At 43.1% G+C, this 26,302-nt stretch overlaps 1 protein-coding gene across 6 annotated transcripts in view; it reads left to right on the top strand.

Moving 5' to 3' along the window:
• The first annotated feature begins 674 nt into the window (after window positions 1–674).
• snx7 (sorting nexin 7) overlaps window positions 675–26,302 on the top strand; it is a 119,453-nt gene continuing 93,825 nt past the window's right edge. For 5 of the 6 annotated variants that reach the window (XR_011357923.1, XM_069939058.1, XM_069939060.1 and 2 more), the window contains exons 1-2: window positions 675–820; window positions 16,861–17,043. Coding sequence is in view for 5 of the 6 variants with exons in the window: in XM_069939058.1 (XP_069795159.1) it covers window positions 710–820; window positions 16,861–17,043 (294 nt within the window). In the remaining variant the exon portion in view is untranslated. Of the gene's footprint in view, window positions 821–1,022; window positions 1,238–16,860; window positions 17,044–26,302 lie in introns of all 6 variants that reach the window. The other variant, XM_069939061.1, reaches the window with a different exon arrangement.

Below are 26,302 nucleotides of genomic sequence, written 5' to 3'. Positions count from 1 at the left end.
TCAAACCAACAATTATTTTCATTGCACCTGACCCACCACAGAGCACCTATAGCATCCCATGCAGTAGAATGCACTGCAATAGTCTGATCCCTTCATGCAACTGCACATTAGGGTTAGGGTGGCATGGACTCGTGGGGTGAAATGGCATGCTACTGTGCTGTTTGTCCACATTTCAAACCAACAACTATTTTCATTGCACCTGACCCACCACAGAGCACCTATAGCATCCCATGCAATAGAATGCACTGCAATAGACTGATCCCTTCATGCAACTGCTCATTAGTTTTAGGGTTAAGGCAGCATGGACTCGTGGGGCAAAATGTCCTGCTACTGTGCTGTATGTCCACATTTCAAACCAACATCTATTTTCATTGCACCTGACCCACCACAGAGCACCTATAGCATCCCATGCAGTAGAATGCACTGCAATAGTCTGATCCCTTCATGCAATTTATTATCTGACATCGCCCCACCCCCACCCCCACCCCCACCCCCATCCACCACCACCAAGGCACGGGCGCATCTGAACGATGATCTGGGTCAAGAGTCCAGATCCCCGAGCGGGCGCGCGGGCTCCCGCCTCCAGGGGGCGCGCGGGCTCCCGCCTCCCGGGGGGGCGGGCCACGTCCCTTCCGTTTCATCGCCGGCTGTTTCCGCCCTTGCGCTAACCCCTCCCCCGCCCACTTCCGCCCGTCCGCGGTTGGGAGCCATGGAAGGTGCCGCGTCTCGATCCGCTCCGCACCCGCTTTCCAAGGGCGCCCTGGGCTTCCCTGAGGAGGAGGACGAGGACGAGGACGACGACCTGGAGGTGTTCAGTAAGGTGGGTCCGGTGGCCTGGCGCCGCTTCCCGACGGGAGAGCCAACTCTCAGAGGCGAGGCACTGATTTAAACTCGGGGTCGGCGGCGGCTGTGGCTGCTGCTGCACTGGGGATGGGGGGTGGGGGGGGGGGAGATTATTCTTGTTGCTTCGATTAAAAGTTTAATTCAATGCTGGCAATTAAAATGCTCTCAAATACCTTCAGTTTTTGAAGATAAAGAGGAGACCTTGAGGAGAGAGAGAGATGGTGGTGAAGGTTTGATCCGTGGATCTCTGCCCCACATCAGGCCACCTCTACAGAGGAAGATTTAACATTCCCCAGCAACACTTGGAGGGAGTGGGCAGTCGAAATTCTTTCTGGGTATCGAGTCCTGGTCCAATGCATCCACTGTCATTCTGTTAACTGGACTGAAGTGAAAGGTTGGCCTGTGTTGAACCCCTGTCTGGGAGAACTTTCACCCTTTTGGTGACTGTCAGTATTTTGCAAGCAACTCGTCAGAACTCTGAGGCCTTTGTGCTCGACCATTGACCCATGTGCCCCCAAACCTTTCCCATCCACGCACTGCCGAAACATCTTTCGACCATTGTCACTGGACCTATATCCACGACTTCCTCGGGCGGCTCATTCCCCGCACCCGCCACCTCCTGCACTCCATGGAGAAAAATTCCACCCACTCCTGACCAGTAACCTTTTTGAAATCTTTCCTGCCCCCTTTTCAGATTAATAATATCTTTTGGTGGATGATCAGAATTGTGCACAATACACCAGCTCAGTTTCAGGCCTCAGGATTGATGAGAGCAGGGTGGTGGGCAGGTTGGTCTGGAAGGTTGCATCATTTGAGATCAAAGGGAAGGTGATGAAGTGGGCTCAAAACTGGTTTAGTGGAAGGAATCTGAGGGTAGTAGTGGATAGATGTTGCTTAGATAGCAGCCTGTGACAATTCATTTGCCACAAGATCACTGTTTGCCATTTAAATCATTAATATACAGTGCCCTCCATAAGAGGGTCAAAGATGTATTTTTCCTTTATTTTTCCCTGTGCTCCACAATTTAACATTTGTAATTGAACAATTCATATGTGATTAAGGTGCACATTCCAAATTTTATTTAAGGTTATTTGAATACATTTTGGTTTGAATATGTAGAAATTACAGCACTTTTTATACATGGTCACCTCATTTCAGGGCACCATAATTTTTGGGACATTTGGCTTCAGGTGGGCTTAATTGCTTCTTTGGTGCATTTATAAGAGGGCTCGGCTTGCTTCTCAGCTTTTAATCACCTTTGGCATCTCTATTTGCCATTTTTCAACATGATGATGTGACAGATTGTGGCAGGTTTTTTAGTGTAGGTCACATACAAACACTTCAAAACAGAACTCATTTAAAATGCCAGAGCTCTGCTCCAGCCAGACAGTCCAGGCTCTGGGTGCCTTTGCACAAACTTTGAAGAATGCCTATAGAGACTTCACAAGTAGGTGTTAATTAGACATGCTGTGAGTAATGGAGCCACAGTCTGAGTGCAGAGTGCTGTTCTAAGAGGGTCATGTGGTTTTCTCTGAGTGAGAGAGAATTCAGTTCTACAGTCAGCAGCAACAGCTGGGACTGGAACAGGACAAGCTGGCAAGCTTGTGGAAAACCCCATTTTGAAGATGGGTTGTGAGTGTTTAATTCAGCCTAATCAAAGCCCTTGTGGTCCATACAAGAGGAGATGGCTGGCTGTATAATGTTTCACTTGAAAAAAGGGAAACACAAAGGAACTCTGTGGTGACCTGAAAGAAAGAGGTTATCAGCTGGAAAACCCTGGATGGGGCAAGTTTTTTCAGCAAGACACTGAAGTGGCTGATTAAAAGGAATCAGTTGTGGGTGTCCAACGAGCAGCAAATCTCTCTGAAAACTGACAAGAACCTTCCTGAGCAGTAACCAATTACTTTCAAGCACCAAAGCTTGGTGAAGATTCGTAAATGTTAAATTCTGTGCACAGTATAAGAATTGCCTGATACCAGTGAACTTGGAGGAATGAGAAGTGAGATTGGACTGGAAATCAAATAACTTTTCTGAACTTACACACACATTATATTCATGTGTGCTTAGAATTAGAATGAGGTTAGGTTAATAGTAATAAGTTAGAGTTTGATCCTGTTTTCATGTTTAAGGATAATTAAAAGCAACTTTTGTTTAAGTAACCATTTGTCTTGGTGAATTTCTATTGCTGCTGGATTTTGGGGTCCTCTGGGGCCATAACATTGACAGGAGTGTGTCAACAAAAGTAAAGAAGCCATAATGATGCCTGCCAACATTTTCCCATACTTTGATGAAAGGTTCAAGCCTGAAACATTGGTTATGTATTTTTACCATTGCTATATAAAGGACCTGGGTGAGCCTGCAAGCTCACACCAAGACACAAGAGAAACTTGTCCGTGAACTACTCTTTGCAGACGATGCCGCTTTAGTTGCCCATTCAGAGCCAGCTCTTCAGCGCTTGACGTCCTGTTTTGCGGGAACTGCCAAAATGTTTGGCCTGGAAGTCAGCCTGAAGAAAACTGAGGTCCTCCATCAGCCAGCCCCCCACCATGACTACCACCCCCCCCCCCCCACATCTCCATCGGGCACACAAAACTCAAAACGGTCAACCAGTTTACCTATATCGGCTGCACCATTTCATCAGATGCAAGGATCGACAACGAGATGGACAACAGACTCGCCAAGGCAAATAGCACCTTTGGAAGACTACACAAGAGAGTCTGGAAAAACAACCAACTGAAAAACCTCACAAAGATAAGCGTATACAGAGCCGTTGTCATACCCACACTCCTGTTTGGCTCCGAATTATGGGTCCTCTACCGGCATCACCTACGGCTCCTAGAATGCTTCCACCAGCGTTGTCTCCGCTCCATCCTCAACATTCATTGGAGTGCCTTCATCCCTAACGTCGAAGTACTCGAGATGGCAGAGGCCGACAGCATCGAGTCCACGCTGCTGAAGATCCAGCTGCGCTGGGTGGGTCACGTCTCCAGAATGGAGGACCATCGCCTTCCCAGGATCATGCTATATGGCGAGCTCTCCACTGGCTACCGTGACAGAGGTGCACCAAAGAAGAGGTACAAGGACTGCCTAAAGAAATCTCTTGGTGCCTGCCACATTGACCACTGCCAGTGGGCTGATATCGCCTCAAAACATGCATCTTGGCGCCTCACAGTTCGGCGGGCAGCAACCTCCTTAGAAGAAGACCGCAGAGCCCACCTCACTGACAAAAGACAAAGGAGGAAAAACCCAACACTCAACCCCAACCAACCAATTTTCCCCTGCAACCGCTGCAACCGTGTCTGCCTGTCCCGCATCGGACTTGTCAGCCTGCAGCTGACGTGGACATTTACCCCCTCCATAAATCTTCGTCCGCGAAGCCAAGCCAAAGAAGAAAGAAAAGATATAAAGGACCCTGCTTGACCTGCTGAGTTTCTCCGTCTTTGTGTTTTTACTTCAATCACAGTGTCTGCAGATTTTCGTGTTTTACGACATAATAATCACATATGCATAAAGATACAATTGTAAATAAATGTATATAAATATTTTGAACTGATTTACTGAGTTATAAGATACTACTCATCAATATTACAGCCTGTAGGAAGAAGCTATTTCCCAGCCTGGCAGTCCTGATTTTGATGCTCCTATTCCTCCTTTTATTGTTTTTTTTAAATTTTTTCACACTATGAACCATATTAACCAAAATACACAAACATTTCCCACCCTCTCCCTTCCCTCCCTCCTTCCCACCCCCTTCTCCTTGACAGCAGTAGGTCAAAGATACTGTGTGCTGAATGAATAAGGTACTCAATAATTCTTTGAGCCCTATTTAGGCAACTTGGGTTGATGTCAAAGAGGAAAGCGGGTCCTTGTGCTCTCTATCATTTGGGAAATGTGGCAAATGGAATTTAATTGACAAGTATGGGGTGTTGCATTTTAGTAAATCAAACTAGGGTAGAACTTGCACAGTAAGTAGTAAGGCCCTGGAGAATGTAGTATAACTGGGAAACCTAGGGGTGCAGGTGCATGTTTCCTGAAAATGGTGAATAATGCAATTTGTTATCTTGCCTTTTTTGGGCAAGGTACTGGCTACAAAAATTGTGATGCGCAGTACAAGATGTTTGTGTGACCACACTGGAGTAGCATGTGAGTTCTCATTGCCCAGCTTAGGAACGATATCAAGAAGTTGGAAATGGAGCAGAAGATGTTGTTGCCGGAACAGAGAACTTGATTTATAGGGAGATGTTGGGTCTATTCTCTAGAGTGTAGAGGCTCAGGGTGACCTTGGTGATTTATCAAATTATGAAGGGCATGGATCAAGTAAATGCTCACAATCTTTTTCATAGGATATAGTATGCCATTTGCCATTCCTTGGCCCACTTTCTCTGTTCATCGAGATTGTGTGGCAATTTTGGAGAACTCTCTTCATTGTCCACTACCTATAAATTTGGTGTAATTGCAAGCATACTAAGAACCACATTGTCATTCAAATTGTTCATATAGATGGCAAAAATGGATTGAGGCATAGCTACTTTCTTGGGCACAATCACCTGTAATTAAGTTGTGCCCACAGAAATGATAGCCCATGTTTTTTTTATTCAAAAGTTTTGAAAGCAAAGCAGAGAATTGGATGAAATTGGATTACTGTATCGTTTTATCAGCCCCAGATGAAGTTTGCAGGTTTAATGACTTGTCTGTACTTGTTTAAAAGAAATGTTAATTTTTTTCTTAGCTCTTTATAGTGAGGGTGTGGTTGTCAGGGTGTGAAATATTGTTTTGAATTCCAATATGGTCTGTTTAACACAATGAGGTTTACAGGTTTGGTGACCAGATAGTACTTGTTTAAAAGAAATGTTGCAAGATTTTTAAGTTGTAAACAGCAAGGGTGTGATTGCATGGGTATGGAAAAATATTTTTGACATACCGTAATTTTGTTATTGATTTTGAAAACTGGTTACGAAACCTGTAATTTGGTGCAATTAGAGCATAAGACATAGAAGCAGAATTAGGCCATTGCAATCTGGCTAATTTACTATCCTTTACAAAGCTATTTCCATAATATTTATAGCTTCCCAGAAAACTTTAGAGGTTTTACTCCATGTTGAATTGAAGTCCACCTGAAATGACATTTGGTATATCGTGAAGGATGTAGTTTCATATTGAAATATAGAAATCATCCAAAAATCTGGTTGCCAGAAATCCAGACCACCCAAGAATCCAGATTCTTGTTTTTTCTGTGTGTGTGCGCTCAAATGTCACATATGCATGGTGGCAACAAGTGACTGTGGAAATCGCAGAAATGTTTAAAAAAAAAATGTCTGGTTGTTTTTTGTACTTTGTATCTTGTATGAAAAAATGTTTCGTTAATGAACTATCAAAATTTGCCTGTTTATTCTCTTTAAATTTGAAATTTAAAAGTACTGCCTGAGAATCTAGAAAATCTGGACTGATCCAATACCCAAGCAGTCTAGATTTTAGGACTTTTACTGTACAGTGTTATGGGTTATATTATTATAGACATTGATAAATATGTCTTTAAAAGAGATTGTAGGAGTTTAGTGTAGGTCACTTCACAAAAGACATTGTAGTGTCTACAACGACTGAAACACACCACCTGTCAGTACAGGTTTCATTTGAACTGCTTTATTTGAATCTTTGCGCACGCCCTTTAAGGGCCAGTGTGAGCTCCGTCCTGCACTGGTGGTGATGTCACCACGCTGCCTAGAGGAGCGCGCTGTGGCCTAAGCCACGAGGTGCTGTTGAACCCCCGACACTGCTCCGCTAGTGTGGTGTTACATGTGAAGCCGGTTCACCAGTGTTCGTTATGCGCCGCCACACAACACCCCCCCCCCCGGTGCAGGTTGTGCATGAAGTCCTGAATATGCGGGATGGGATAGCGGTCCAGTGTGGTCATGTCATTCAGGTGGTGAAAGTCTCTGCATGGGCGCCAACCCCCAGAGGCCTTGGGGACCATGTGTGGGGGGGGGGGGGGGGATGCCCAGCGGCTATCCGACCTGCGGATGATTCCCAATTCTTGTAGGTTAGAGAACTCTTCTTTGGCCAACTGCATTTTGTCGGGGGCAGCCTTCTGGCCTTGGCATGGAGCAGGAGGCCGTGGGTCGAGATTTGGTGCCTTAAGCTGCGTTGGGGCAAGGCGGAGGTAAACTATGGCTGTAGGACAGTGGGGAACTTGTTAAGGATGTGGGTGTATTCCTTGGAGGTGCTGACGGTGACTACACCTGGGTCACAAGCGCTGGTGGCCTCGAGGTGGACTGTTTGGAAGGTGAGGGCATGCACCAGACGCTTGCCTTTCTGATCGACCAGCAAGCTGTGCACTCGGAGGAAGTCGTCCCCCCCAGGATTGCTGTACCCACTGTGGTCAGTATGAACCGCCAACGGAACTTCTCTCTGCCGAGCTGGATTTGCATGTTATGCCCGCTGAAGGTTTTGATCTCTGTTACATTGGCCACGCACGGTGTGTGGCCTCTTGATTGGGTGTGGGTCTCCAGGGCAGTCGGAGGGAGCATGCTCAACTTGGCGCCGGCATCTACCAGGAATCGTCGGCCACTTGACTTTTTTAGTCATGTGAAGGAGGCTGTTGGCGTGGCCAGCCATCGCAGCCATCAATAGTGGCTGGCCAGGTCGTTTCCCTGGAAAGAGCAGGGTTGCCTGCACTTGGGAGCTTGAGCCTCCCAGCGCTAGTGGTAGAAGCACCAGGTGTTGTGCGGGTCCTCTGTCTTGTGCTTGGGGACAGTCTGCGGCTGGTTGGGTCTGGGGCGGGTCACCTGACTCATGTCAGCCTAATTTTTCCACTTGGTGTGCCATAATACATCGGCATGGGCTGCGATCCTGCGTGAGTCAGTGATGTCCTCGTCTACCAGTAGGAGCTGAATGTCATCCGGCATTTGCTCGAGGAATGCCTGTTTGAACATTAGGCATGGTCATACCGTCCATGAGGGCAGACGGGGCTCTGTCTCCCAAACTGTCCAGGTGCATGAGCATAGCGGTGCGCTGTTGTCGAGAGAGGCCGAACGTGCTGAGGAAGAGGTGCCTGAGCACGAGTTATTTACCCTCCTATGGTGGGTCATGGATCAAGTCATCCACCCTGGCGGCAGCCTCCTGTTTGAGGGCACTCACGATGTGATAGAACTGATTTCCTTCAATGAGCAACAAATATCTCTGAAACCAATTCTCTCTGAATTTTGTGCACAGTATGAGAATTGCCTGATATTGGTGAACTTGGAGAAGTAAGAAGTGAATGATTGAACTGTGAATCAAACAACTTTCTTGAACATGTACACATTACATACACATGCGCTTAGAATTAGAAGTGGGGGGGAGAGTGTTAAGTTAATAGCATTAAGTTAAAGTTTGATCTTGTTTTTGCATTTAAAGAAAATTAAAAGCAACTTTTTTTAAGTAACCGTTTGTCTTGGTGAATTTCTATTGCTGCTGGGTTTTGAAGTCCTCTGGGCTCATAACAACAGTATTATGTCAAGCTGCAATAAAAAGTGTTCCATTTCAGTTGTACTTTGAGTTGATTCCATACATCACAAAAATTGGTTAGTTTGCCAGATACTCTGCAGTCATCTGTTCATGTATCAGCATTAAAAATTGACTCATTCATAAGCAATCTGAACTTGGCTCAAGGAAAGAGATGGGATTTGATAAAAATTGCACATCTATCCATCACCATAAATGCATTAGCTGAGAGAATCCCATTCTGAGCAGAGAACGTGTACAGGCTATATTCAACCCAGCATTATATGCAGAACTTTCAAATATGCAGACCAAGTATTTGCTCAGTACAGTCAATTTAACAATGTGATAAACTGAGAAAATCTGACCTGCAACTAAGTAAATACCAGTTAACCAAGAAAATCTGTAGATGCTTGGGTTGAGGGCAATACACAAATGTGCTGGAGAAATTCACCAGGTCATACAGATAGTCTTGGAAAGGCTCAGGCTTGAAATGTTGGTTACCCTTTATTTCCTGTGGATGTTGTGTTTCAGGCTGCTGAGTTTCTTCAACACATTGATTCTGTTCAACAAGTGCAATGCACAATCATGTGATTGTGTCCCTTCAGGTTCCAATGGGTAGTCAGGCTCTTAATTTGGTATTGTAGCCACCAATCCCCACTACATTTATTAATATTAGCCTTATTTATTTATTTCAAACAAATGCTTGATTTACTCTTTACATGTGCTGAAACTATAAAGAGACTTTTTTTGGTGAAAAACAGTTCTGGCTAAAACTTCTGTTTTATGTAGACCATGAGCTTGGACTGATCACTGACCAATAGAAGCAATGTATTGCTTTTCACCTTACTCTATTCTTAAATATTTGGAATCTGCAATTCTGGTCACAATTTTTCAGGAAAAAAATTGTTTACATTAGATGCAGAGGAAATTTGAGGTTGTTTCAGGACTATAAAATTTTAACTGCAATGCAAGATCGGATGATATTTGGTTATTTTCTTCCATATAAGTGGCTGAAGGGAAACTTAAATGTTATAAAATTGAGAGGTGCCAAGGTAGATCTCCCTATTTACTTGAGTTAAGAACATGACATGCATGCATGCGCTGTTAACAAGTTTATAGTGACCCCTATTGGAGGTGCCTTGATTCCCATTATATCTAAAAATCTATCAAACTCGCTTGAATATACTGTTTCTGAGCGTCTTCAGCCTAGGTCGCGGTTAAGATGTGGAAATTGGTGTTTCATTTTGAGCTTGGATTTGCAGTTCATCCACAAACTATATATGTAACTGTGTAGCATTCACCTGCATCCATATATCAGTACATATTATTCATATCTTCAAAGGCAGCTAGAAACTAAAAATGTCTAGTAGATGAGAAAATTGTTGCCAAGACCAACTAATCATTTAGGGAGAACAGGAGATAATCAAAAGCAGATAAAGAAGGGGAATGTTTCCTGTTTAATAGTAAATTGGGTCCACTCCAATGTCAAAGTCCATTAAGTCACTGCCTGTTCCCAACTTTGCAAAGCTAGAAATTATTCTTCAGAGATTTTAAATATGGCACTCAGCAGTTCAGTGCTTTTCTGTTAGCTAAGGTTTTTTTTTGCTGTTCTTTTAACCCTCAATTTTTGTTTAAGTTTTTAGGGTAACTGTTACCCTTGATGGTAACAGTTGAACCTTTAGGGTAAATGTAATGGAATATAACACAAGATAATGTATGTAGAAAGTCACCATTTGGTGTATTGTGCCAGTAATAATTATTCAACCAATCTTTTCCTTGATTATCTTTATTTTGTTTAATTTTCTTTTAGTTTTGAGTTGCGTTGCTAGTTTTATAAAACAAAGCCTTCAGATTTTGCTGTGCTGGATAGTTTCAAGGTTCAAACTTGGTCCTTTTTTGAAGCACCAGTGATTTCTCGATCTTTTTCCTTTCTCAAGCCTTTTGGGGTCAGAATCATTCAGCATGGAAACAAAGCCATTCAGCTCCCGACATCTGCCCAGTAGATGCCCATCATATTCATCCCATTTTCTTCGCCTCACCTTCACCTTTGATTTCAGATCATCTCAATGTTCCAGTACTAAAACTTGGTGCATATTATCTGCCCCATTGTCCAAAACCCATGAAAAATACATCATTTTAAAAACCGTGTGCATTGATCATCTTTTATTAGCAGCAAATCATGGATGTGCAACAAAAAGAGTAAGTGTTTCAATAAAAAAATGAATCAATATTACTAAGTCTAGACTAGACACCTTGAGTTGCATTGGATGAAATTAAGGACTTCACTTCTGAATAAAAACACAAATGCTGTAGGAACTCAGCTGGTCTTGCAGTGTCCATAGAAAGTAAAGATGTATTACAGTACCCCATATCCAAAATGCTTGGGACCAGACGTTTTTTAGTTATTGGCTTTTTTTGATTTACAGAACAGTATTTAGCAGAATATAAAAGAAGATAAATGCCACACAAAATACTAGACATTCTCCTCGATGGCTATCTCAAATGTTTCCTCCAGTGTCATCTGCCTAATTAACAATGGTTTTTGTCTTTTGCCGCTGCCGGTTCCCTACTTCTCCCCACTCTGGCTGCCAGTTCCCTGACAACGATACCTGCTCCTGCCAGAAGGCCACTCACCTTCATGATGTTGGAACAAAGGATTCTTCCGATCGCTTGTGGCTGGGAGACAGCAGCACACAGTTTGTAAACTAAGTACAGCGGAGGGCACAACTTCACCATGTGCTGGCCATGGTTGGGTTGAAGGCTGACCCGGTTCCCTGTGCCCTAGTGCTGTCTGATCCATCTACTTCCTCCAGTCACTCACTGATGGCTTGAGATTTCAGCCACCTTCTCTGAGCTGGTCAGCATCTGTCTTCCTGGTTGGTTCACAGAGTTGGGTGGGGGGGGGGGGTGATCGCTCATGTATATTCCCCTCATGTCAGTAAGTTGTTCTGATGGCCAGGAGAAGGAGCCAGCAGTGGGCAGGGGCTGTGAGACATGTCTCCATTATGGGAGCTGGGGTTCTACTTCCTGCAGGGCTGGTGAGGGGCAATCCTTCTAGTGCCCAGACATGAGGCCAATACTCTCCGTCCAGTCAGGACCAGAGGTTCCCCTGAGTCATACATTGACACTGTTCCTTCATCAACCTAGGCAATTGGGAGATGGAAATCGCTGAACTGCAGATGCTGAAAACTGGCACCAACAGAACATTGGAGCCCTACGTGGGCAAGTCGTGTGGTGAAGTTTTTTCAATTTGTGACATCTTATCATTGCTCTTAAAAAAAAGTTCAGTTTTTGGATCTTTTAGCTTTTCAGGTCCTTTACTGTATAAGCAAAAGCAGACAGGGATCTTAATTTAAAGACTAGAGATTAAAGGGAAAAATGGGAAGGGAAGGAGTCCAGACCAGCAGCCAGAAGGTGTTAATTGGATATGATAAGAGGAAATGTGAGCATTAATTTTGGCTCTTTGAAAGGAGACAAAGGAAAAAGGGAAGAGAGGAGGAGACAGGGAAAAAGAAGGGGTGTGGGTTTTTTTTAAACAGAAACCAGAGAAGTCAGCACTAACGCCATCCAGTTGGAGGTGCCCAGATGGAAGATGCGGTGTTCCTGCAATTTGCATGTCGTCTCCGAATGGCAGTGCATGAGACTGTGGACAGACATGACAGCAAGGGAATGGGACAGGGAATTGAAATGGGTGGCCCACACATTACTTCTGATTGCCCATTGTTTTGGTGTGATTTTGCAGATGCTACAGCATTAACTTTTGTGTTATTTTATGACCACCTGAAATAACTTCGGATTTCATATTTGGATCTTTTGTGTTTTCACTTGCAATCGTCCATTTAGCGAGAATGGTACATTTATAATTTTTCATTGGTTATAATGTGGAGGCCATGCTTAATTTTACACAAGGAGGTGGTGAGTCACTTTTTGAACTGTTGTTATCTTTACAAATTCACAGCATGTGTTCAAGATCTTTACTCAGTGGTAATCGAGGAATATAAATTAATTTCCAAATCTGAGTATTAGTTGTGTGTTTGCCATTGACCTTGCGCATAATGGTTGTAGGTTGGGAAGTGCAATCAAATAAATCTTTGTCAGTTGTTGCGGAGCATATTCTAGAGTCTGGACAGTCATATAGTAGCCATAGTGCTTTAAAAATAGAGGAAATAAATATTTAATGTTCAAAGGGAAGTCTTTCACATACATTGTCATAAGCAAAATAACAGGTAATTAGCAGAAAGGATCAATTTACTGAAAAAAAAATGACAAGGTCAAATATTAAAGCTACCAAGCCTTACTATATGTTGTATTAACAGCAAATTGGATGACTTAAAGAAAATAGTTGTAAGAGATTAAATTGTCATAGAAACATGGCTGCTGAGGAAGAAAAAATTAAGGAGTGGCAAAAGTAAAACTATCTGGTAGCACTCAGAGCAAGGGATGACACCAAATGTAGCCAGCAGCACATATGAGAAATTGTAGAGCTCTGATATGCAAAGGGGATCCCAATATCCTAGTATATGGTTTGCCAGCAGTAAGCTGCATAATCAGGAAAGATGATTTATCACTGAGGGCATTGACTACAAAAATAAGATGATGTTTCAGTTGGCCGATTTGTTGAGATCCTGTAGAAAATACTGTGCACACTCAGCACATTTAAGGGGGAGCTTGGACTGAAACATAAAATGTTTTCTTATGTAGTCGGTATGAGAGAAACATGGAAGAAACCCTACTGCTTCACAGGAAGGGAGTCCAAAAACTTTGAGCACTCTGAAGGAGACTCCACAGCCAACAAAATGTTGACAATGGCTGCTAAAGACAATTTCAGTAGGTGGGCTATAATGGAGTCTAGACAAGTGAGGGAGGCCTTGATTAAAATATGCAAGAACCTGAGGGTTTTTTTTGCCCCCACAGGATATATTTTGAGAGAGTATACCTTCCTGCAGGAGAATCTAAAACAAGGGGTGAAAAGATCCTTTGCACTGCTTTAAAAAAAAAAATGTTTGAGCTTCTGTATGGGTGGGGGAAGAGACTGGCAATGTGGACAATGTGGATGAGAGAGCTTATAAATAAAGGGGGAAAACTGAGAAATAATGAAAAAGGCACAAAAGCTCTTGGGAAGTACTGAAGAAGTAAAGGTTCATGCAGATTTTTTTTTAAATTAGTTGAAAAATAACAAGTAATATATTTGTCTAAAAATTGACAAACAGCAAGAAGTTGCTAATTTCCATATAAGTTTTGAAGAATATCTCCGGAAATAGTAAAGGTAATCACCTTAGAGTTCTGTAGATTTGGAAGTAGCCCCTGGTGCTTAGAGGGTACCAAATGTACTTCCATAATTTAAGAAATAAGGGATCTTTGGAAGATATTCCTTCAAACTTTACACAGAAAATTGGCAAACAAATTGTGAATAAAATTGCAATTTTGCAATTATCAATGCAAGGCATTGTTTGATCTCTCCTTCATTTCTTAAAATTGTGGAGACACATTTGTTACCCTAGCAACAGAAAGGATTGAGAATAATGGCAATAAATGGTTTTTGCTCAAGGTGGAATAAAGTGAATAGAAGGGAACCACAGATCAGTGCTTGGGTCCTAAATGTTTCCATTCTAGATCAGCTATTTTGGTGAGGACACCAAATATAACATTTCCATATTAAAGTGACTGAGATTATACACAATTCAATCTGAGTTCAGAGAAATAAGCAAAGTGAATTAGATGACATAATTTCAGATGGAGAACAGTGTTGAAAAATGTGAGTTGAAACAGATGCAGTTTTTAATGGGAGAAGATTTGGAAATGAATTGTAAAGGGACCTATGTTAGGTATTTTTGTACATTAGTCACTGAAAGGTGATGTCCAAGTGGAAAAGGTAATTAGGGAGGCAAATAGTGGAACTTTATTCCAGCAGAATTTGAGTACAATTAGAAAATGTCATTCAATTGTACAGTACATTACTCAGACTATATCTTGTGATTTGGGTTCAATTGTGGTCTCATCTCATAAAGAATGTTCTTAAATGGAGGGACTGCAGCAAAGATTCACCAGATTGGTTTCTGGAATAACAGTGGTGTGAGAGAGGATTGAGTAGCCTGGCCCTTTATTTTGTAAAGTATAGATGACTTAGTTGAAACAGATTTCATAGACAACTCGCAGGATAAATCCATGGAAGATAAAATGTGGAAATAGATGCTAGAAATCTGAAATAAAAGCAGAAAATGCAGATCATATGGCATATGTGGTAAGAGAAGCTTTTTTGGGTCAAAAAAAGTCAGACTTGTAACTATATTAAACAGATGGATGTATTTTGTCAGTTTGAACAAATCTCTTACTGATAGCACATTGAAAATATTGTCACATTAATTCTTGGCATTTCTGAATCTAGCGTTTTTTGAAATTCTGAAAAGAAAACCTTTGGGAGAAAGAAGAACATGAACAGAAAAAATGTGTGAATGAATGTTAATGTTGATTCAATACTTTGTGTTTAATTTTCTTTGGCTTGGCTTCGCGGACGAAGATTTATGGAGGGGGTAAAAAGTCCACGTCAGCTGCAGGCTCGTTTGTGGCTGACCAGTCCGATGCGGGACAGGCGGACACGATTGCAGCGGTTGCAAGGGAAAATTGGTTGGTTGGGGTTGGGTGTTGGGTTTTTCCTCCTTTGCCTTTTGTCAGTGAGGTGGGCTCTGCGGTCTTCTTCAAAGGAGGCTGCTGCCCGCCAAACTGTGAGGCGCCAAGATGCACGGTTTGAGGCGTTATCAGCCCACTGGCGGTGGTCAATGTGGCAGGCACCAAGAGATTTCTTTAGGCAGTCCTTGTACCTTTTCTTTGGTGCACCTCTGTCACGGTGGCCAGTGGAGAGCTCGCCATATAATACGATCTTGGGAAGGCGATGGTCCTCCATTCTGGAGACGTGACCCATCCAGCGCAGCTGGATCTTCAGCAGCGTGGACTCGATGCTGTCGACCTCTGCCATCTCGAGTACCTCGACGTTAGAGGTGTGAGCGCTCCAATGGATGTTGAGGATGGAGCGGAGACAACGCTGGTGGAAGCGTTCTAGGAGCCGTAGGTGGTGCCGGTAGAGGACCCATGATTCGGAGCCGAACAGGAGTGTGGGTATGACAACGGCTCTGTATACGCTTATCTTTGTGAGGTTTTTCAGTTGGTTGTTTTTCCAGACTCTTTTGTGTAGTCTTCCAAAGGCGCTATTTGCCTTGGCGAGTCTGTTGTCTATCTCATTGTCGATCCTTGCATCTGATGAAATGGTGCAGCCGAGATAGGTAAACTGGTTGACCGTTTTGAGTTTTGTGTGCCCGATGGAGATGTGGGGGGGCTGGTAGTCATGGTGGGGAGCTGGCTGATGGAGGACCTCAGTTTTCTTCAGGCTGACTTCCAGGCCAAACATTTTGGCAGTTTCCGCAAAGCAGGACGTCAAGCGCTGAAGAGCTGGCTCTGAATGGGCAACTAAAGCGGCATCATCTGCAAAGAGTAGTTCACGGACAAGTTTCTCTTGTGTCTTGGTGTGAGCTTGCAGGCGCCTCAGATTGAAGAGACTGCCATCCGTGCAGTACCGGATGTAAACAATGTTTAATAATAGCTCAGAAAATAACACTTTTGAAGCTGGAACAAATGTCCTTGCCAAGAAATCCAGTGCAGAAAGTTTTATACTGTGCCACCGATCAGGAATTGGCTTCAAATCCTGCACTGTCTGTAGGGAATTTGTACATTCTCCCCGTGTATGCATGGGTTTTCCCCTGGGGCTCCGGCATCCTCCCACTGTTCAAAATGTACTGGAGGTGTGAGTTAATTGGGCGTAAGTGAGTGGCACAGACTCCTGGGCTGAAATGGCGTGTTACCATGCTGTTTGTCTGAATATGAAATTTGAAAAAAAAATTTTAAAGTTATATCATAATTGTTAATTACTTATGACCAACCTCTGGCACAGAAAATTAACAGTTCCTGGCAAATTTGAAATTGTTGAGGACACTTTAAAATGCATTTTTAAAGTTTTTGTTTATTTCCCAATTCTATTTTGAAATTTAATTCATCATTCTTAATCGTTTCTGCTATTTATTCTCACTATCTGGTTTGTTTTTCCACTTCATGCTTTCAAATGGAGGGTGAGGTCAGGTTCTAGCACCTACCTGCATCAAAATCGACCCCATAATAAAAAGCTGGATTGTCATTTTGACACAAGTGACATTTTGGGAGATCTTTTATTCATTGAGTTGTTCATTGACCGAAGAACCGGTACTTCAGAATGATGTGTGTTTTTTTTTAATTAAACGTAATATAAAATCTTGGCAAACAAGTGTAAAAATCATTTTGTAAAAAAAATAAATTCAAAACAAATAAATTCAAAAAATGCCAACTGGACTTGGCTTTGGCCATTGTTATGTGGACGTTCAAGAATAAGATTTTATAAGACCAGATCGTGCACAGTTCTGTATGTGGCTTGGTTGATGTAAATTCTCGTTGTGCTATTTTTAATAAGGGGTTTTTTTGGAAAAGCAATGACTGTCATTGTTTGTGTTTAAACAGGATGCAACTTTTACTGATGCCAGTTCTTTCAGCGTCTCCATACCAGCTTCACCTTCCTCCATGACTAATCAACACACTCTTGACGATGACCAAAACAACCAAGATCTTTTTGTCATGGTAGATGATCCAGTTCATCATGCTACTCCAATTGAAAACTTTTTCACTTACAGAATTATTACAAAGGTAAAAGATGAGCTCATTGTTCATGTTTATGGTTCCTCTATTAAATTTAGTAAGCTAACAATTTTAGTAACATTTTCTTCTGAAGTAATGAAAATGAAAATAAATTATAAATTTATGTTGAATGACAGGTGATGCTATAGAACGTTAACAGCACAGAAAGCAGGCCCATAGCCCTTCGTCTGAGCTGGACTATTATTCTGCCCAGTCCCACTGATCTGCACCCAGTCTATATCCTTCCATACGCCTCTCATCCATATACTTGTCCAAATATTTATTAAATCTCCACTTCAGCTGGCAGCTCATTTCCATTCTCTCGAAATAAATTGTGCCCTTTCACCCTTAATCTATGTCTTCTGGTTTCTGTCTCATATAATCTCATGGGGGAAAAAGCCAATCTCTATGCCCATTATAATTTTGAATACCTTTATCAATTCTTCTCTCATTCTTCTACACTCCAGGGAATAAAATCCTATCCTGTTGAACAAGTCCTGGAAACAGCCTAGAAATCTTCTCTGCACTTTTGTCAATTTTATTGATCACTCCTGTAGCTAGGTGACCAAAATTGCACACAATACTCCAAATTTGGCATCACCAACATCTTAACTTCACCATAACATCCTAACTCCTGTTCTCACTATTTTGATTTATGAAGACCAATGCGCCAAAAATTCTCTTTACGATCCCATCTGCCCGTGACACCACACTCAGGGAACTGTGTATCTGAATTCCTAGTGTTATGGGTCCTGAGGACTCCAAAACGTAGCAGCAATAGAAATTCACCAAGACAAATGGTTACTTAAACAAAAGTTACTTTTAATATAAAAATGGAATCAAACTTATTACTGTTAACTAAATCTAACTTAACCCCCCTTCTCAGCGCACATGTATGTAATGTGTGTAAGTTCAGAAAAGTTCTTTGATTCACAGTCCAATCTCACTCCTCACTCCTACAAGTTCACTGGTATCAGGCAATTCTAATACTGTGCACAGAATTTAACATTTATGAATTTTCACCAAGCTCTAGTATAAAGGTAATTGGTTACCACTCAGGAAGGTTCTTGTTGGTTTCAGAGAGAAATTTGTTGCTTGTTGGACACACACAAACTGATTCCCTCTGATCAGCCACTTCAGTATCTTGCCAAAGAAACTTGCCCCATCAGGGTTTTCCAAATGATAACCTCTTCTTCCAGGTCACCACAGAGTTCCTCTTGTTTCCTTTATTTCAGGTGAAACCCTCTGGCCAGCCATTTCCTCTTGTAATGGACCACAAGGGTTTTCAATAGACTGAACTCAGAACTCACAACCAGTCTTCAAAATGGGGTTTCAACAAGCTGCCTGCTTGCCATGACTGTAGAAACGAGTTTTTTTTCTCTCTCTCTCTCTCTCTCTCTCTCTCTCTCTCTCTCTCTCTCTCTCTCTCTCTCTCTCACTCAGAGAAAGCCTGTTTGATCTCTTTGCTCTCTCTGCTTGCAAAACCACATGACCTTCTTAGAACAGCATACTGCAACCAGACAGATTATGGCACTGGACCCAAACATCTGAGCCCATTCATCTGTTGCTTTCAAAACAATAATCCATTACTCCACAACATGTCCAATGAACACTTATTTGTGAAGTCTCTTGAGCTCAGGTTCTTCTATTTGCACCTCTTTATGAAAACCTTTAGTAAAGCAGTTTTTATTGTCTTTACTAAGTCCTTGGGCCTGGAGTGTCTGGTTTGAGAAAAGCGCTTGCATTTTAAATGAGATCTGTTCTGTGGTGTTTGTGACCACACTACCCCTACAATCTATCTCCTTCAAAAATCTATCTATATACAATATAAAATATGATATAATCTGTCACACCAGATCCTTCTGTTCTACCGCACTCCTCAGTGCTCTACCATTCTCTGTGTAAGTCTTTTCTTGGTTTGTTCTTTCAAAATGCAACATCTTACACTTGTCTGCATGACATTCCATCTGCCATTTTGTAGCCCATTTTCCAGCTGGTCTAGATCCTGCTGCAAGCTTTGAAAACTGTCCTCACTGTCCACAACACCTCCTATCTTAGTGTCATCTGAAAACTTGCTGATCCAATTTGCCACATTTTCATCCAGATATATTGGTATAGATGACAAACAGCAAAGGACCCAGCACTGAAGCTTGTGACGCACACCTCTCCATTCAGCGAGGTAATCATCCACTACCACTTTCTAGCTTCTCCCATAAAGTCAATGATAAATCAATTTTACTACCTCACCATGAATACTGAGCGATTGAACCTTCCTGATTAATCTTTCATGTGTAGACTTCTGAAAGGCCTTGCTAAAGTCCAAAAAGCCATCACCAGCCTATTCTTCATCAATTTTCCTGATAACATCCTCAAAAAAAACCCAAGATTGTTAAAAATGACCTACCACACACAAAACCATGTTGACTATCTCTAATCAGTCTCTGACTATCCAAATACTTCTGTATCCAATCTCTTTGAACATCTTCCAATAACTTAGCCACTACCTATGTCAGGCTCACCGGCCTGCAATTCTCTGGGTTTTTATTTTAAAAGTCTTTCTTAAACAATGGGAAGATAGGAGATATCCTTTGATATTCCAGCATTTCACTTGAGGTTAAGGACATTTTAAATATATCTGCCAGGGTCCCTACAATTTCTGCCTCACTCACTCAAGGTCAGGCCCTGGTGATTTATTCCCCTTTATTTACTTTAAAACAGCAAGCACCTCCTCCTTGATCTATGTATGTTATGTGAACTTGCTGCTTGTTTTTCTAGACTCTACCAGTTTCTTATGTAAACACAAATGCACAAAAACCTGTTTGCAATCTCCCACCTCTCTTCTGGCTTCACTTTGATCTACAAGAGGACCAATTTTTCTCCCTTGCTATCCTTTTGCCCTTGATATACCTATAGAAACCCTTAGGATTTTCATTCACCTTAACTGCCAAAGCAACCTCATGTTCTCTTTTCGTCCTCCACATTTCTTGATGTTCATTTTTTGTACTCCTCAAGTACCTAATTTGCTATTTGTTGCCTAGAATTGCGATATAATTCCCAATATGTCTTGAAAAGCAAGATTCCTTATGCCTGTTAACTTTGCCTTTATTCCTGATAGGAACATACAAAGTCTGTACTCTCAAAATGTTACATTTGAAGATCTTCCACTTCTGAGCACATCCTTGCCAGAAAACAACATCCCAATCTACACATTCATGATCCTTGCTTATTTCCTCAAAATTGGCGTTTTTCCAAATTAGAATCTCAACCTGAGAACTAGACCTATCCTTATCCATAATTACCTTGAAACTAATGGCATTATGATCACTGGACCCAAAGTGTTCCCTTGCCGATACTTTTGTCACCTGTCTTGTCTGGTTCCCAAATAGGATATCCAGCGTTGCATTCTCTATTTGGTACCTCAATGTACTGATTGAGAAACTTTCTTGAGCATATTTGAAAAAAAATCTCTAAGCCATCCATCCTTCTTACAATATGGTAGTCCCAGATAAAATCACCTACTGTCACAACTTTGTTTCCTGCAGCTGTCTGCCATCTTCATGGAGATTTGCTCCTCTAATTCTCTATGACTATTGGGTGGTCTATAATTCAACCCCATCAATGTGGTCATGTGTTTTCCATTCCTCCGTTCCACAGTAGTTGGGCCCTCTGGTTTTTCCTGAACACTTTTAACAAACTAAGCCATTCTGCAACTGTCTCCTATCTCTACCGATTTACTCCTCCAATTCTCTATGATCGAATTCATCCACCAGCTCCACCCAGTGAGCATCAGTAGATGAGCCCTTGAGTCTGTCCTGTCAGAGAACCATTGTGATATTCCCCCTTTCATCCCTCCAGATCATGCATGTCTGAAACAATGGAATCCAGAACATTGAGCTGCCAGTCCTGCCCCTCCTGCAACCAAGATTCACTAATGGACACATTATAATAATTCCACATGCCAATCTAAACTCTAAGATTATCTGACTTTCCTATAATACTAGCATTGAAATAGATTCATCAGAGAACATTATTTCTTTGTATGCAGTCTTAACATCATCTATTTTCCTCCTCCACTCCCCTATCTGCTCTGGCACTCTGGTTCCCAACCCCTCAAGGATAATAGTTCCCTCTTGTTCAGATGCAAATCGTCTTGCCAGAACAGGTACCCCCTTCCCTGGAAGACAGCCCAGTGATCCAAAAACCTGAACCCTTCTCCTGCACAATCTATTTAGCCACATGTTAAGCTGCATTATCCTCCTACTTCCAATCTCTCTAGCTTTCCCTGGAAGGCAGCCCAGTGATTCAAAAACCTGAACCCTTCTGCACAATCTATTTAGCCACATGTTAAGCTGCATTATCCTCCTACTTGCAATCTCTCCAGCTTGTGCCAGAGGTACCAATGTGGAAATCACAACAGTGGAGCTCCTATCCTTCAACTTCATGCATATTTCCTTAAACCCTCTTTGCAAGACCTCATCACCCTTCCTACCCACTTATTGTAGAACCATCTCCCACAGCTAACTTGACTACACCTCCACACCCTTTCCCCTGTAGCAATTTCATTCCTTTCTCTCAATTCCTCTATCTCTATTGCATCTGTTCCCAGGACAAGGTCTTCATTGCCAAATCATCAAAGATGTCTTCCTTTTTCCAAAAACTTGGCTTCCCCTCTACCACCATCAACTTGGCCCTCATCCCTGTATCCTCCATTACCTGCACATCTGCCCTGGTCACTCCACCCCCACATGCAATGAGGACAGGATTTCCTTTGTCCTCAACTACCACTCAACCAGCCTCCGTGCCCAATAAATCCTCCTCTGCCACTTCCATTACCGACTACATGATACCACCACCAGACACACATTCCCCTCTCCATCTTTTGAAGGGACTGCACCCTCTGTGTCTCCCTCGTCCACTCCTCCATCCCCACCAATCATCCCTTGGCATCTGCCTCTGTGACCACACCTCCTTCCTCACCACCATTCTGGGCCCCAAACAGTTCTAAGTGAAACAACACTTCACTTGTGAATCTACAGGGGCCATCTACTGCATTTGGTACTCCTGTTGTGATCTCCTCTACGTCAGAGAGTCTGGGTGCAGACTGGGAGATCGCTTTGTTGAGAGGCTTGGTTCTCTCCGCTGCAGTAGCGTGGATCTCCCAGTAGCCACCCATTTCAATTCCCCATTCCATTCCCTTGCTGACATGTCTGTCCATGATTTGATGCATTGCCTGACTGAGACCACCTGCAAATTAGAGGAACAATACCTTATCTTCCCTCCCACCAGATGGCATTAACATCGACTTTTCCGATTTCCGTTAAACCCCATCTTTGTTGTCTCCCGTCTCCTTTCCTCTAGTGTTTGTTTTCTCGCTCTCTCTCCTCTTCCCCCCCACCCCCCCAGCCTTTCTCTGTCTCCTTTCACAGATCTCACCTTTCTTATTATCCAATTAAGACCTTTTGTCTGATGGTCTGGATTCCTTCCCCATCCATTCTTTTCCTCCTTAGTCCTTATTTAGATGCCTGCCTGCTTTTTGCTTAGAAGGGCTCAGACCTGAAACATTGGTAACATCTTTGCCTCCTGTGGTCGCCGTGAGACCTGTTTAATTCCTCCAGCATTTATAACCATATATAACCATATAACTATTTACACTGTTTTTTCTGTTCTTCCCTGTTGAATCTTTTTGTTCCTTGACAGGGATGTCCTTGCCTTAAAGTGATTCAGTTTAGAATTCCTGGCTCTCCATCGCTCTGGTTAAGATGTACTAAATTTGGGTCACAGGATGTCATCAGATGTTGTATTTTGTTTCAGATTTATAGCAGCAAGTATTGTATTTTTAAAATTAAAATCTGTGGTGTTTAATGTAAATCAGTGGTTTTTCAAATTTTTCCACTCTATTCCCTATGCCACAGGTTCTCTGTGATTAGTAAGGGATTATTTTAGGTGGTATGTGAGTGGAATGAAAAAAAACTTTAAAAAAAACACTAATTACATTTTTTTTCTCCCAAATTTGAAATGTAGCTTCACCTAAGGCAACTCAAGAAAGTTATGTTTAAGTGAATTAGCTGACTTTGCGACAGTGGGAATAGTCAGCTAAATGCTCTAATGTACTTAGTTTTGTTTGTATTAGATAAGGTTTCATTAGATTTGGTTTGCAGTATGATGCAATTTCACTGCTTTTATACATGCTCTAATTGAAAATCCTCCAAGTTAAGATATTCTGTCTTGCAATATTTCAAAATTATGAAGATTAGAATCCGTTTTGAATAAAGGTAGCTTGCGGTTGACCTGTATCAATGTTGTTGCTTTTCCTTCTCTGAAGGAAATGCTTCCATACAATTAGTGCACGCAGATTGCTTCCCAATCGTGCTTTGTCAGACCCAATGCTTTTTTTTTAAAAAAGAAAGGTGATTTGGAATGGATGCTCAGATTGCCGTCACTCTCTCTCCCTCCCCAGCGACGGCAATCTGCGCATGTGTTCCAAATCGCAATATAGGTTGTGAGGCGACGCCACTGCTCCTAGTTATCAGGCACCATCTCGGGCTCCCGGCAGGAGTGGAGAAGTTAGCCTCACGCTGCTGCCGGGTCGGCCTCCTGGCAGGAGCGGCTTAGAGAGCTACCTGTACAGGTAAACCCCAACTTACAATAATTTCACTTGCAACGCGAGTCGTGGAACTGAACCCCATCATAAGTAGGGGTCTACCTGTATTCCAAATTTTGCTTGCAGACAAGTGAAATATTTTGGTTGTGTTTACTTGATAATTATTAAGGGAAATTTAAATAAAAGTTGTTCTTCATTATATTACTTTAAATCGATTTGAAAATTAAATTCATCAAGATTCAGAACAGTAGTAGCTCCAAATTTTATCTAATTTAGCCTTAATGAAAATTTAGCAAAATAAATTGCTCCTTTTGGTCTCTGATTTCAGCATAATTTGCGTTGCGTAGAAGCTTGTAAGTCTTACATGTACAGTTCAACTACGATTATCCAGAATGTTTTTTTTTCCCAGAGAACTGGTCACTTTTAACAAACAGCCCAGTAGCAACAGCAAATCACTTGTATCAATGTTTAAACAACAAGGGAAGGCTTTTTGAGCATTAAAATAATGTTTAATTCTCACAAGAAAACTGTTGGCCACGGCCGATCCTCAGCACGAACCCTGCTGATCCCTGGGGAGGCTTCCCAGGCCGGTAGAACATTCACTGGCAAGTCGGCAGTCTCCTCTCTCCCCAAAACCATGATCCTGAATCCGAATCCTCCCCTAGGCGTGCACACATGCACTCGCACCCTTCTCCCACCCCCCCGCCCCGGGGAAGTAGGCCAAGGGGAGGATTTGGAGTCGGTGTCTGGTATGCCTCGGAGGGGACAAAACGCCACTGACCCCAAGAGGCCGCTCGTTTTGATGGCGGGGCAAGGGATTCTTCTGACTGCTTGTGGCTGGGAGAAAACGGCATGCGGTAAGAGAGGGAGTGTTGGAGATGAAAGTCAATAGGGGAAGGTAAAGAAGAAAGAGGAGAGGGAGTTACCTGAAACGAGGACGATCATTCTATTTTCATGTCGAGTGAATTTTTTTCAACCAAATTTTCGAATAAATGAGAGTTTGATTTGCTGAGGATATCCTCATTAATAGACAATAGACAATAGGAGCTGGAGTAGGCCCTTCGGCCCGTCGAGCCAGCACCGCCATTTTACGGATCATGGCTGATCACTACCATCAGGATTTCAGAGAATCTGATTTTTTCGATAATCGAAGTTGCACTGTATACCAGTTAAGATCACATTATTTCAGAAAACATATTAGGACTCCATTTATAAGAGATTGGCCTGAATTTTGCATTGAGAATAATCTGAGGCAATTGGAACTTGTCTTTTTATAATGGAGAAAATTTGACAACAGCTTGTGCCAGATGCATTCATGTAGTTAAATGCAGAAATTCAGTTGCTGTTGGTACTTTCCTGCTTTTCTTCAGGCTGTGCTCTTGCAATCACCTTCATTGAAATTTGCAGAAATAAATTTAAAACAATTCAGTTTCTAAAACAAAATCCTTGAAAAAGTTATTTGTTGTTGCATGTTATGTAATTGAATTTTAATGACATAATGAGTGCTTAATGTTCTCTGAGCATTCAGTTAGAAAGGTCATTTTACAGACCATTGGCTGCAAATACAGCGGTGATAAGTGGTGAGCTGGATAAGTAGCGTGCGGGATAAGTAGCGCGCGGGATCTAAGTAGCGCGCGGGATCTAAGTAGCGCGCGGGATCTAAGTAGCGCGCGGGATCTAAGTAGCGCGCGGGATCTAAGTAGCGCGCGGGATCTAAGTAGCGCGCGGGATCTAAGTAGCGCGCGGGATCTAAGTAGCGCGCGGGATCTAAGTAGCGCGCGGGATCTAAGTAGCGCGCGGGATCTAAGTAGCGCGCGGGATCTAAGTAGCGCGCGGGATCTAAGTAGCGCGCGGGATCTAAGTAGCGCGCGGGATCTAAGTAGCGCGCGGGATCTAAGTAGCGCGCGGGATCTAAGTAGCGCGCGGGATCTAAGTAGCGCGCGGGATCTAAGTAGCGCGCGGGATCTAAGTAGCGCGCGGGATCTAAGTAGCGCGCGGGATCTAAGTAGCGCGCGGGATCTAAGTAGCGCGCGGGATCTAAGTAGCGCGCGGGATCTAAGTAGCGCGCGGGATCTAAGTAGCGCGCGGGATCTAAGTAGCGCGCGGGATCTAAGTAGCGCGCGGGATCTAAGTAGCGCGCGGGATCTAAGTAGCGCGCGGGATCTAAGTAGCGCGCGGGATCTAAGTAGCGCGCGGGATCTAAGTAGCGCGCGGGATCTAAGTAGCGCGCGGGATCTAAGTAGCGCGCGGGATCTAAGTAGCGCGCGGGATCTAAGTAGCGCGCGGGATCTAAGTAGCGCGCGGGATCTAAGTAGCGCGCGGGATCTAAGTAGCGCGCGGGATCTAAGTAGCGCGCGGGATCTAAGTAGCGCGCGGGATCTAAGTAGCGCGCGGGATCTAAGTAGCGCGCGGGATCTAAGTAGCGCGCGGGATCTAAGTAGCGCGCGGGATCTAAGTAGCGCGCGGGATCTAAGTAGCGCGCGGGATCTAAGTAGCGCGCGGGATCTAAGTAGCGCGCGGGATCTAAGTAGCGCGCGGGATCTAAGTAGCGCGCGGGATCTAAGTAGCGCGCGGGATCTAAGTAGCGCGCGGGATCTAAGTAGCGCGCGGGATCTAAGTAGCGCGCGGGATCTAAGTAGCGCGCGGGATCTAAGTAGCGCGCGGGAT

Source organism: Narcine bancroftii, chromosome 5 (genome assembly GCF_036971445.1).
Source record: "Narcine bancroftii isolate sNarBan1 chromosome 5, sNarBan1.hap1, whole genome shotgun sequence".
Taxonomy (NCBI): Eukaryota; Metazoa; Chordata; class Chondrichthyes; order Torpediniformes; family Narcinidae; genus Narcine; species Narcine bancroftii.
This window is presented reverse-complemented; position numbering and strand designations above follow the sequence as displayed.